The sequence below is a fragment of the Asparagus officinalis genome, chromosome 4 (assembly GCF_001876935.1).
Source record: "Asparagus officinalis chromosome 4, Aspof.V1, whole genome shotgun sequence".
NCBI classification, from domain to species: Eukaryota; Viridiplantae; Streptophyta; class Magnoliopsida; order Asparagales; family Asparagaceae; genus Asparagus; species Asparagus officinalis.
This window is the reverse complement of record NC_033797.1, coordinates 79,764,838-79,778,679: the sequence shown is the minus strand read 5'-3', so window position 1 is coordinate 79,778,679 and position 13,842 is coordinate 79,764,838. Positions and strand designations below refer to the sequence as shown.

Sequence of the window (13,842 nt, the reverse complement as noted above, 5' to 3'; positions counted from 1 at the left end):
GACTTCTGGCGGAGGAGAGGAGGGAGGGGTTGGCCAGATCTAGTTTGAGATGAGAAAATGGGTAGGGTTTTTTGGGGAGGTGTTTTTGAATGGAGGGCTGAGATGTATTTGGGGGTTATTGAACGGACGACACAGATTGCGCATCCTTAGATGCACCCTATGGAGCCACCTTAAGTCCATATTACCCATATATATATATATATATATATATATACACTTGGAAGTGAGAATATCACATCGTTGCTACTCATTCAATTATCCAACTCATGTGATTATGGTCCGGCTTTTAAATAAGTGGGTATGCTTCGTACTAAGTACAAAATTAATATTTGTAGTGAGGTGGCTCATTGTTATCCATTTATTTAAAAATGGGATCACAGTCACATAGGTGCACATGGATTGGATAATTGAATGAGTGGATAAGAAATAATCAGCTCACTACAAAGCATACCCATTACACACACATAAAGTGTGTGTGTGCGTGTGTATATACATATGTGTGTGTGTATAGAAAAATAGGTATGCTTGGTATCAAGCATAAGTTTTTGTGCTTGGTAGTGAGGTGGCATGTTCTCCTTCACTCATTAAAGTCGGGGCCAACATTCACATGGGTTGGGGAGTGGTTGGGAATTAAAATGAGTGGATGGGAATAGAACACCTCACAACCAAGCATACACATTGTTCACACACACACACACACACACATATATGTGTGTGTGTGTGTGTGTGTGTGTGTGTGTGTGTGTGTGTGTGTGTATGTGTGTGTTTTGTACTAAATATAAACTTGGTACTTAGTAGTGAGATAGATCATTCTCATCTAGTCATTTAAATAGTCCCAGTTGAAAATAACCACCCGTTAATTATCCAACCCACGTGCACTCATGTGAAGGTTGTCCTCCCCTTTAAATAAGTGGATGAGAAAGAGTTATATCATGACCAAGCACTAAGTTTGTGCTTGGTACCAAGCATACCCGTTTTATAGATGTTTTTAGACATTTAAATTATAATCAACGAAATGGATTAAGTAAATTTACTGCGTATAATGTAATTTGGAATGCGCTTTTCTTAGATTGAACCTAAGGCGTGTGTGTGTGTGTAGAGAGAGAGAGAGAGAGAGAGAGAGAATCTTATGTAAACTTAAGTGGATAGGAGCCAGTCATCCACCAACTTTTTTATCTATTGATGTTATCTTACGATCCGTGAAAAATATGAAGAGTCTTTTAGATTCAACTCTTAACACATACATTGATAATCATAAGAGACTTATGGACAAGTGTGCTAGATCTAGTGCTACAACCTCTAAATCATCTACACACTATGCACACTTGTATAGTAAAGTTTACAAATGTTCAATTTGCGATCGCAAAGGCCACATTGCTAAATTTTACTATGATGCACATAAACCTACAAAGACTAATATTAATGCTACTTTTGCATCTCATAAGGCTTCTTCATCACACACATATTTACATGCACCTAAAGTTCATCATAAGCATGTTAATGTGTATTCATGTGATTATTGTGGTTGTTTTGATCATTTGGCCAAATATTATTTTGCTTTGAAAAATAAATCTCATTTGCCAAATGTTTCTAGTAGACCACATGTTTTTAAATGTGATGTTTGTGGTAGGCTCGGACATCTTGCTAAATTTTGTTATGATATGCAAAAAACTTCTAATTTACAATATGTTCCAAATAGACCATTGTTTAAGAATGTTTCTCATTTGCAAAATGAATTTAAAAGACAATCTTTATTTACAAATGATTCCTGTGCACGAGCATATGGTCCATAAAAATAAATAGGTCTCTTTCATTGCACAAATTACAATCGGAAGGGTCATTTGAGTAATTATTGTTATGACCGAGTTAGTGCACCAAATGTGCACAAAAGGGTTCATAACCCAAGGGCTTTGAGCTTTAATGATAGGGGTCATGTCCCTAGTCTCTTAGGTACCAAGAGTAATGGGGTACCAAAACTTGTTTAATCTTTAAGAATAATGTTTTTTTTTTCATGTTCTTAAAGATGTTTTTTTTTTCAAATGAATAGTTCATGATTCTTGTATGTTTTGTAATCTTAATTTGAACTATGAAGAATTTGTTTTAGTATGTACTTTTGAATTCATTATAAAACACTTCTATGATGATATTTATGTGTTTGTGCTTATGGATCATGTACTTGTGCTTTATAATGTATTCTCTATGTGGTTTGATCAATTTTTTTTTAATTTCCTTTATTAATCAAACATTATTTTTGGATATATATATATATATACTTTGTTTTTTGTTTTCATATGAGAGGTTTGTGTTCATATAACCCCCCGGATTTATTAGGTGTTTATTTCCCAAATCATGTTTACCGGGTGCTAAAATACTTATATGGGTTGAAACAAGCTTAAGAGCTTGATATATTTTCCTCTCTTGCCTTATATGTTTTTATATGATTTACTTGTGATTTATGATTTCAATTGGTTGATTTGTTTTCATTCGAAAACTTTTTTTTTAGATTCTCATGTTTCCTATTCATTTGTTTTCATAAATCTATTTTCATATGTTTTTATGTTTGTGTAATGAGACACTCTTCGATAATAAAATATTCATATGTGTTCTCATTATCTGTTTGAATGTGAGTGATATTTAGCATGTCTATGCTTGCTCACATATGTTTGCATTGATCCTCATTGCATATATTCATTAAGGCATTTTGATAGGGGGAGCAATCTCTATATTTGTTTTATACTCACTCATGCTTATTTGTAGGGGAGCTTTCGCTCTCTCCATTCTTTTGTTTTCCCCTTTTTGATGTTGTCAAAGGAGGAGAAATATTGTGAGTATACATTTTCTTGTTTATATGCATGTGAATTATAATTTATATATTCATTTTCATTCATACATATATCTTTTTTGTAAATTGTTTGCCATCATCAAAAAAGGAGAGATTGTTGGTCTTTTTGTTTTGATGATGATTTAACAAACAATTTATATCTAATATTATTTGTCTAGTATTTGTGTTTTGTTATTTATTATAGACAAACAATAAGTTGGAGGATAGATGGAATAGAGCCTCAACGATCATATTCAATGGAGGTTGGCGGAATAGTGATTGAAGCCTATGCAATTCAAGTTGAAGATCCAAGTTCTAGCTTCATCTTCAATGTGTACCAAGTCAAACTTATTAAAGATCAAGATCAAGCTTGGGTAACATTAGTTTAGGTTTATATTATGTATGTTGGTACTTTAAGCTCAATCATATACACACACACATGATATTGGTTTCCTTGTATATATATGGTTATATATATATATATACAACACAAGTTTTGGTTTTCATATATATATATATATATATATATATATATATATATATATACATCTTTTAGTTTTTAGTTTCTATGTATATGTAGTCATACATATACATATATGTTTCTATGCATATATATAGTTATATATATATATATACATACATAGTTTTAAGTTTTCATGCTTATAAATATGAGATTACATATTTATGATTGTGTTTTGGTTTAACTATATAGACATGAAACAAATTTACATTCATATATATGATCATATGTTTCATACTCTATTTTGTTTAAGAATATCGCATAGTATATGCAATTTTGAGAAAATATTATTTTCTTGGTTTATGGACTTAACAATAATCATATACATCTTTTATTAAGTCTACAAAATTATTTTGTAATGTTTCAAAACATGGTCAAGCTAAAATGTCAAAACTCATGTGTTCACTTTTTTATGTTTTGGACTATTTTGTAAAATAATGATATTTCCCATTTGGGAGATTCTTTTTGAAAACCAGTTTTTGTAGCATGTTTATTATCATGTCTACAATCATCTCCCAAAGTTTCATAATTTTTAGAATTTATTTGATATTTTTTATCATGGTTTAAAGTTGAATTTTTCTGTGCATTTCAGATCTGTGCACGTTTAGTCGACTCACGAAGTGCAGCAGAGTTGTGATTTTTCGTCTGCTGAGTCAACTCATATAAGTCGACTTATAAGTCGACTTATCAGAGAACCGTTGCACAGTAACGGCTAAATTTTTTTTCTCATATAAGTCGACTTATAAGTCGACTTATCAGAGAACCGTTGCACAGTAACGGCTAGTTTTCTGTTTTGTTTGTTTATGGGTTTTTGCTCTTTTTCTTGGGGTTTTTTCTGAAGTTTTGTATGGGTATAAATACCCCTTGATCTCATCTTTCACAAGAATCTAAGAAATGATTTAAACAAGTTTAAGAGAGTTTTAAAAGTTTGTTTAAGTTTGTTTAAAGGTGTTTAAAGCCTTGTTTCAAAGTTTTGGTTTTGTGAAGATAATTTCACAAGAGGAAGAAGAGATCATCATTTGGTGTTTGAGCTTCAACTCATCTCTCTCTCTCTTGATCTATAGAGAAGTTTTCTTAAACTCATTCTAGCTATTTATTATTTTGTTTCTAATTTCCATAAGCTAGATTTATATTGAGTTTAGTTAAATTGTTTTTATTGAATCTCTTTGTTCATACACAACCTTTTGAGCTTGTAGTATTTACATTCATAGTATAATTTGGGTTGTGGGGTTTGTGACTTAGAGTTGTGCCTAATTGAGTTCTCACCTTTTTTTAGAGAACAATCATTTGTTGTGCTTAATTAGTGAAGTTCACTTTGTAATACACTTGTACACCGAGAGGAGTGTGTGGTAAGGACGGAGTCGATACTGAGAGGAGTAGCGTCGGTGGCCTAGTGAGAGGTGATAATTCCGAGCACTTGAGGGAGTCGATTCGTGAGGACCAACACTTAAGGTTGTAGCTTGTGTATGTACTTTGTGAGGATTTGTGAGAGTTGTCGGTTGACTTGATAACTGAGTGTGTAGAGTTTTCGGTTAGCTAGAAAACCGAGTGTATAGAGAAGTTCAAGCTTTCAAACCGGGTTGTGTAGTGGATTCTCTCCGGGAGTGGGGAGCGGAGACGTAGAACGGAAGGTCCGAACTCCGTGATCATTTCCTTGTGTTTGAGTTTGGCATTGACGCATTTATTCTTGCATATTGTTATATCACCATTGTTACATGTTAATTTTGTTTACCCTTGTTTATATTATATATCCTTGCACATATCTTGTAGCATATCTTTCTAGGATATATTTATTAGTAAGTTTTAATTGGTATTTAAATCGGATTAGATTAGCATAAACCCTATTCACCCCTCTTCTAGGGTTCTTTCATAGCGACCTTAGGGTCTAACAATTGGTATCAGAGCTTGATGCTCTTTGATTTAAGGTCTAATCGCCTTGAGTTAAAGATCCAAGTTATCTTGTTGTGCTAATCTAATTTTGATTGAATTTGTCTTGCTTGCATATATTTTTAATTATAAATATACATTGTGCACCTTGTTTAGGCTATAATCCTAATGATGCTCCAAGAATAGATAATCTCCCCTATGACTAATGGTGTTCTAGATTTAATATTTTTGTTAGATCTAAACAATTCGTTTTATGAGAAGTTATTCAAGATGCTTATACTGTACCCACTTCGAAAAATCCAAGTGGAGTAAAAATGATAAAAGAATGTTTAATATGAACAAGCTTTTGTTAGAATATTTTCTCAATGCTTTTGACTCATCATTTTCTAACAAATTTGTTCATTTTGATAGTGCTTACACTTTATGAAAATTTATTGAAACACATCAAGGGGACTTGGAGGCGATCCGACAAGCTTTGGAGGATCCAGCTTCAAGTTCAAAAGGAGCATCATGCACACGTGCACTAGGCGATAGCCCTAGTGAGGTTTGCGAGTTCAAATCCATTAATGATTTATGTAATGATGAACTTGCTTGTGCTTCTGAAAATTTATTGCATGCCTATAACAAATTGCATAAAGATTTTATTGATTTATAAAGCAAGCATGTTAGCTTAAAATCCGATCATGAGTTGTTAGCATCTAAGTTTGAGACTATTTCTAATGAGAATGTGATTCTAAAAGAAAACAATAAAAAATTAAAGTTGGATCATGTTTCTTTAATCTCAAATGTTGCTAGTTTAACTCTTGAAAAAGATAATGTCATATTAGAAGTAGAGAACATAAAAATTGATACGGCTTCTTTTATAAATAATTATATATGTTTACTTCTAATAGAAATGCATATGTGCCTAATAATAAAGATTTGAATCTTGTTAAAAACTGTATTTCATCTTTAGATTCAACTCTTAACACATACATTGATAATCATAAGAGACTTATGGACAAGTGTGCTAGATCTAGTGCTACAACCTCTAAATCATTTACACACTACGCACACTTGTATAGTAAAGTTTACAAATGTTTAATTTGCGATCGTAAAGGCCATATTGCTAAATTTTACTATGATGCACATAAACATACAAAGTCTAATATTAATGCTACTTGTGCATCTCATAAGGCTTCTTCATCACACACATATTTACATGCACCTAAAGTTCATCATAAGCATGCTAATGTGTATTCATGTGATTATTGTGGTTGTTTTGATCATTTGGCCAAATATTATTTTGATTTGAAAAATAAATCTCATTTGCCAAATGTTTCTAGTAGACCACATGTTTTTAAATGTGATGTTTGTGGTAGGCTTGAAACATCTTGCTAAATTTTGTTATGATATGCAAAAAGCTTCTAATTTGCAATATGTTCTAAATAGATCATTGTTTAAGAATGTTTCTCATTTGCAAAATAAATTTAAAAGACAATCTTTATTTACAAATGATTCCCGTGCACGAGCATATGGTCCACAAAAACAAATAGGTCTCTTTCATTGCACAAATTACAATAGGGTGATTTGAGCAATTATTGTTATGACCGGGTTAGTGCACCAAATGTGTCCAAAAGGGTTCATAACCCAAGGGCTTTGAGCTTTAATGATAGGGGTCATGTCCTTAGTCTCTTAGGTACCAAGAGTAATTAGGTACCAAAACTTGTTTAATCTTTAAGAATAATGTTTTTTTATTTTTTTCATGTTCTTAAAGATGTTTTTTTTTCAAATCCATAGTTCATGATTCTTGTATGTTTTGTAATCTTAATTTGAACTATGAAGAATTTTCAAATCCATAGTTCATGATTCTTGTATGTTTTGTAATCTTAATTTGAACTATGAAGAATTTGTTTTCGTATGTACTTTTGAATTCATTATAAAACACTTCTATGATGATATTTATGTGTTTGTGCTTATGGATCATCTACTTGTGCTTTATAATGTATTCTATATGTGGTTTGATCAATTTTTTTTTTAATTTCCTTTATTGATCAAACATTATTTTTGGATATATATATATATACTTTGTTTTGTGTTTTCATATGAGAGGTTTGTGTTCATATAACCCCCCGGATTTATTAGGTGTTTATTTCCCAAATCATGTTTACCGGATGCTAAAATGCTTATATGGGTTGAAACAAGCTTAAGAGCTTGATATATTTTCCTCTCTTGCCTTATATGTTTTTATATGATTTACTTGTGATTTATGATTTCAATTGGTTGATTTGTTTTCATTCGAAAACTTTTTTTTTTAGATTCTCATGTTTCCTATTCATTTGTTTTCATAAATCTATTTTCATATGTTTTTATGTTTGCGTAATGAGACAATCTTCCATAATAAAACATCCATATGTGTTCTCATTATCTTTTTGAATGTGAGTGATATTTAGCATGTCTATGCTTAATCACATATGTTTGCCTTGATCCTCATTGCATATATTCATTAAGGCATTTTGATAGGAGGAGCAATCTCTATATTTGTTTTATACTCACCATGCTTATTTGTAGAGGAGCTTTCGCTCTCTCCATTCTTTTGTTTTCCCCTTTTTGATGTTGTCAAAGGGGGAGAAATATTGTGAGTATACATTTTCTTTTTTATATGCATGTGAATTATAATTTATATATTCATTTTCATTCATGCATATATCTTTTTTGTAAATTGTTTGTCATCATCAAAAGGGAGAGATTGTTGGCCTTCTTGTTTTGATAATGATTTAACAAACAATTTACATCTAATATTATTTGCCTAGTGTTTGTGTTTTGTTATTTATTATAGACAAACAATAAGTTGGAGGATGGATGGAATAGAGCCTCAACGATCATATTCAATAGAGGTTGACAGAATAGTGGTTGAAGCCTATGCAATTTAAGTTGAAGATCCAAATTCTAACTTCATCCGCAGTGTGTACCAAGTCAAGCTTATTGAAGATCAAGATCAAGCTTGGTAATATTAGTTTATGTTTATAATATGTGTGTTGGTACTTTAAGCTCAATCATATATACACACACATTATATTGGTTTCCTTGTATATATATGGTTATATATATATACAACACAAGTTTTGGTTTTCATATATCTATATATCTATATATATATATATATATATATATATATATATATATATATATATATATATATATATAGACATGAAACAAATTTACATTCATATATATGATCATATGTTTCATACTCTATTTTGTTTAAGAATATTGCATAGTATATGTAATTTTGAAAAAATATTGTTTTCTTGGTTTATGAACTTAACAATAATCATATACATCTTTTATTAAGTCTACAAAATTATTTTGTAATGTTTCAAAACATGGTCAAGCTAAAATGTCAAAACTCATGTGTTCACTTTTTCATGTTTTGGACTATTTTGTAAAATAATAATATTTCTCATTTGGGAGGTCCTTTTTGAAAACCAGTTTTTATAACGTGTTTATTATCATGTCTACAATCATCTCCCAAAGTTTCATAATTTTTGAAATTTATTTGATATTTTTTATCATTGTTTAAAGTTGAGTTTTTCTGTGCATTTCAGATCTGTGCACGTTTAGTCGACTCATTAGTCGACTTACGAAGTGCAGCGGAGTTGTGATTTTTCGTCTGCTAAGTTGACTCATAAATCGACTTATCAGAGAACCGTTGCACAGTAACGGCTAGTTTTCAGTTTTGTTTGTTTATGGGTTTTTGGTCTTTTTCTTGGGGTTTTTTCTGAAGTTTTGTATGGGTATAAATACCCCTTGCTCTCATCTTTCACAAGAATCTAAGAAATGATTTAAACAAGTTTAAGAAAGTTTTAAAAGTTTGTTTAAATTTGTTTAAAGGTATTTAAAGCATTGTTTCAAAGTTTCGGTTTTGTGAAGATAATTTCACAAGAGGAAGAAGAGATCATCCTTTGATGTTTGAGCTTCAACTCATCTCTCTCTCTCTCTCTCTCTTGATCTATAGAGAAGTTTTCCTAAACTCATTCTAGCTATTTATTATTTTGTTTCTAATTTCCATAAGCTAGATTTATATTGAGTTTAGTTAAATTGTTTTTATTGAATCTCTTTGTTCACACACAACCTTTTGAGCTTATAGTATTTACATTCATAGTATAATTTGGGTTGTGAGGTTTGTGACTTAGAGTTGTGCCTAATTGAGTTCACCTTTTTTTAGAGAACAATCATTTGTTGTGCTTAATTTGTGAAGTTCACTTTGTAATACACTTGTACACCGAGAGGAGTGTGTGGTGAGGACAGAGTCGATACCGAGAAGAGTGGCGTCAGTGGCCTAATGAGAGGTGATAATTCCGAGCACTTGAGGGAGTCGATACGTGAGGACCAACATTTGAGGTTGTAGCTTGTGCATATACTTTGTGAGGATTTGTGAGAGTTGTAGGTTGACTTGATAACCGAGTGTGTAGAGTTTTCGGTTAGCTAGAAAACCGAGTGTGTAGAAAAGTTCCGGCTTTCAAACCGGGTTGTGTAGTGGATTCTCCCCGGGAGTGGGGAACGGAGACATTGGACGGAAGGTCCGAACTTTATGATCATTTCCTTATGTTTGAGTTTGGCATTGACGCATTTATTCTTACATATCGTTATATCGCTATTGTTACATGTTAATTTTGTTTACCCTTGTTTATATTATATATCTTTGCACATATCTTGTAGCATATCATACTTGCTATGATATATTTGTTAGTAAGTTTTAATTGACATTTAAATCGGATTAGATTAGCATAAACCCTATTCACTCCCCCTCTAGGGTTCTTTCATAGCGACCTTAGGGTCTAACAGTACTTATTAGATTCGGCCTAGTAGTGACAATAGTTGAAATTGAAAAGGATGCTATACACATATCCTCCAATCACAAAGGACATCCTTCGACCGCTTAAGAAACACTAGGAGAAAACAGAGTAGTATATCAGAGTTTGGCCAAATCTCATATATAGAGGATACAGTAAAAGCAAAGAGACAGGAGTTAGGTGGAATCATCTGTTATGCATAACACAACTGTCGTCCCTCTTCAGAACCTGATTATACTGTCGTCCCTCTTCAGAACCTGATTATGAGACTGAAGAACAAGCAATGTATCTGATGCCATAGTTCACCAGACATGGTGAAACATTCGGTACCAACTGCATCACAAACTATTGATGTAAGTTGGAATTCCAGTGTCATATTGAAGCTGGTAGCAATGCAAAAAATATGAGACACGAAAAAAGAAGGCACCAGGCCCATCATATTTAACTCAGTATAGGTCTTGTTTAGGTCCCCATTTATGATATACCCCTTGGATTCTTTCTCATCCATCTCCAACAGTTTTGAAGTGATTATGTGAAGCTTCTCATATTATTTCTCTCATTACCTTCCATTTCAAAGCCCGCCTTTAACAAGCATTGAAAGAAAAGACAAATCAATGACTTGCTGGCAAGTAACCACGTCCATTACAAGAGCAGCTCTTGTTATGCTATAATCAACTGATAAGTCACGAGTCAAAAGCATGAAAAAACACATAAGCAAAGAGAAAGGGAAAAGAAAAGGTAGCAAAACTAAAAAGTAAAGACAAAATCCAGGTAAAATGAAATGCATCATCACTGGATTAGTCAGCTGCAGCCAAGTTGAAATAAGCTTTTCTAAGTTCATAATACAAAGAAGGTTGCTCCATCTTGCTAGAAAGTTTGCATTGTCAGCGTGTTGTAACTGCAGCACCATGAAGACATCGCTAGACAGATTATTTAGACAGAATATAGGAACGCATAATCAGATTTGGGCAAATGAACATGCACTGGTCTTCACTCTAGGAAAATACCACTGAACCAGGGCTGTTCAGTGCTCAGTGGCAGGTTCAGATTCAGATTGATATAAAAGAATAAGATCCAAAGAAGAGAAGACTCAACATGAAGGAGATGGATTAGCATCTTTCGGATATTGAATTAGAATTACTCCCTTTCCAATTAAAATCATACTGAGCTCTTCATATTCCTGGTTTGCTCACAGTGACCTCTTCTTCCAATGGCTTTAAATCTTGCTCCCTAAAATAGTTTATGCCAAAAACTTTTGACTGCAGAGACTCATATCAGAAGAATGTGAGAGTTTGAGGCCATATAAGTAGAAAACCCACACCGCATACAAGGAAGAACAATGTGGACTATTATCTAGCCTTTATGATGCATTTATCTACGCCATATACAATTATTACATTTTAAGTTCAACATCTTCAAGAAGTGACCTTTTTTTTCTTTTCGGTCACCTGTTTGATGAAAATGTAGCAGACCAGGAGACATTTATAGTCTCTCATGAGATTGATTCCCATGACACACTTATCTCACTTGCAAGCAGGGATACAAATGTTTCCTTACATTAAGGTTTTAAAAAGCCTTCGCTTATTCCGCCTAGGCGGTACCTTTGCCGTCTATCTAGCGCCTAACGTCAAGGCGATACCTAGGCTGCCCACCTATATTTTGGGAGCATTTAGGTGGGCGTGGTCTGCCTATGTGGACTGCACCATTTTAGCATTGATCATGAGTTCGTCCATTACAGCCTACACGTTCTCCAACCTCCTCCAAACTCCAACTATAAACACCTCCTCCACCTCCCCCGACGTTGAACAATTCTCCACCACCACTTAAGAAATCTACCTAGCGTCAGTCCAGCACCTAAACTTTCTATTATATTGGCATTTCTTATTAGTAACTATAATAAAAAATTTAAAAAAATAGGAAAACACCTAGGCCCCACCTAGGGGCCTAGGCTCTAGGCGTCGGGTCCAACGCCTAGGCTGCCTAGTGCTTTTTGTAACATTGCCCTTACTTAAACCAATAGCTCGTATAAAAGAAATACCATAGAACTGTGATGTCACAATTTGTTAATAGCTCTGAGTACCTGGCTTGTTGTTAACAGGAAACATAATATAAATGACCTCCTAGCACAATGGCTTGTTGTTAACAGGAAACATAATATAAATGACCTCCTAGCACAATGGAATCTTAAAGCCCCTGCCACTACACCAAGACTCCAAAGTTGGGGTAAGCGGTTAAGGGTAATAGTTTTACATTCTAACATGCCTATGCACATTCATCTTTGGGTGAGGGGTGAAGTGTTAGTGATTCATTCAATATCCCAAGCAAAGAACCTTTGCAACTTCACAGACAAACTCACCTTCAACAATGATGAGTCAAGGTCGATGAGACAAGAGGAGCCAGTCATAGAAACGCACGACCTTTGGGTGTGCCCTTATCTTGTAAGGGTTAAAACCCGACAATCGGAGTCCGGCAAGGCTTCGAACTCGAGAAAGAGCCACGTACACCATCCCACATCCAAATGCCCTTGACAAATCAGTGTGCAATCTATCTAGGGTCATCCCCTGACATTTATGCACACTCAGAGCCCAAGCCAAAATAAGAGGGATCTGCTTCCGTGTAGCACGAATTTTCTCCCCCTCCATCAAATCCCATCTCTCTGGCTTCACAACCAATTCGACCCCACTATCAAACTTCACCCTCGGCAAAAACCCACCATTTCTACAAATCTTTCCAACTTTCAAACTATCATCAAAAACAAATCCCTCAACCGTCCCAGTAGCACCATTCACGAGGCCCATGCCGACATCCGTGTTCTTGATTAGCATTACACGTGCACCCGTGCATATCTCCAACTCCTCGGGTGCAATCCCTTGCTTCAGCTGAGCTTTCCAGGGCTCTTTCCCCCTGTCGACAGCCGTGTAGTGAAAGATTACCGCATCCAGATTTTTCAACCTCTCATTGTTCAGCTTTTTCACATCCTCATTCCTCGGAAAGAGGCGGGTAGTTCTATCATCATCGTCGGCATCATCGTTATATGATGATAATGGTTTAGAGCAGTGATGTTCCAAGATGTGGCACAAACAATTACCTTTTTGCCCTCTCCTGATCCCCTGGAGGACGTCAATGAGCGCCGAATCAGACTGGCGAAAGATTCGAGTGAGCTCGACCTGCAAATGAAACGAGTTTGTCCAGCACTCAGCCTCGAAAGCAAACTCCTTTGATGGGTTGGGAGCATTAACCGGTGGGAGCTGGAAGAAATCTCCACTCACAATCAACTGAACGCCGCCCCAGGGCAAATCGGCATCCTGCGGACGCATCGCCCTCGCAATCTGATCCAGGCGATCGAAGAGCTGACCATCGATCATGCTGATCTCGTCGATGACGAGAGCCCTAGCCAAGGACCATCGAGCAGCGGCGGATTCGTTGGCGGAGACCTTGAGGAGGAGGGAGTCGAGGGATCCGTTGCCGAGGCCGATGCCGGCGAAGGAGTTGAGTTTTTGGGCCGCCGAGGGATGCAGCGGCCACGCGGTGGAGCGGTGGTAACTGAAGATCGGTGTGGAGGGAGGATGGAGCTGCGGAAAGGAGGTCGGCATGATGACGCTGAGGAGGATAGTCTTGCCGGTTCTCGCCGGATGCGCGTGAGAAGACGGAGCGGCCATGCGGCGACCGGCGGATAAGGATGCTCTGTTCTCGCTCGTTAGGGCGGGCGGAGTTTAGGGGGGTTAGGGTTTTGGGCTGATTGTCGACGACGCTTTTGTGAGGTTGGAGAGGACCGCCGG

At 35.2% G+C, this 13,842-nt stretch overlaps 1 protein-coding gene across 1 annotated transcript; it reads right to left on the bottom strand.

Annotated features, from left to right (window-relative positions):
* LOC109838974 (ATP-dependent DNA helicase PIF1-like) lies at nucleotides 10,089–13,656 on the bottom strand. The gene is made up of 2 exons (XM_020407405.1): nucleotides 12,420–13,656; nucleotides 10,089–10,396 (listed from the first exon to the last, which is right to left on the bottom strand). Exon 1 carries the CDS (start codon nucleotides 13,654–13,656, stop codon nucleotides 12,436–12,438), a length of 1,221 nt encoding a protein of 406 aa, XP_020262994.1. The 3' UTR covers nucleotides 10,089–10,396; nucleotides 12,420–12,435.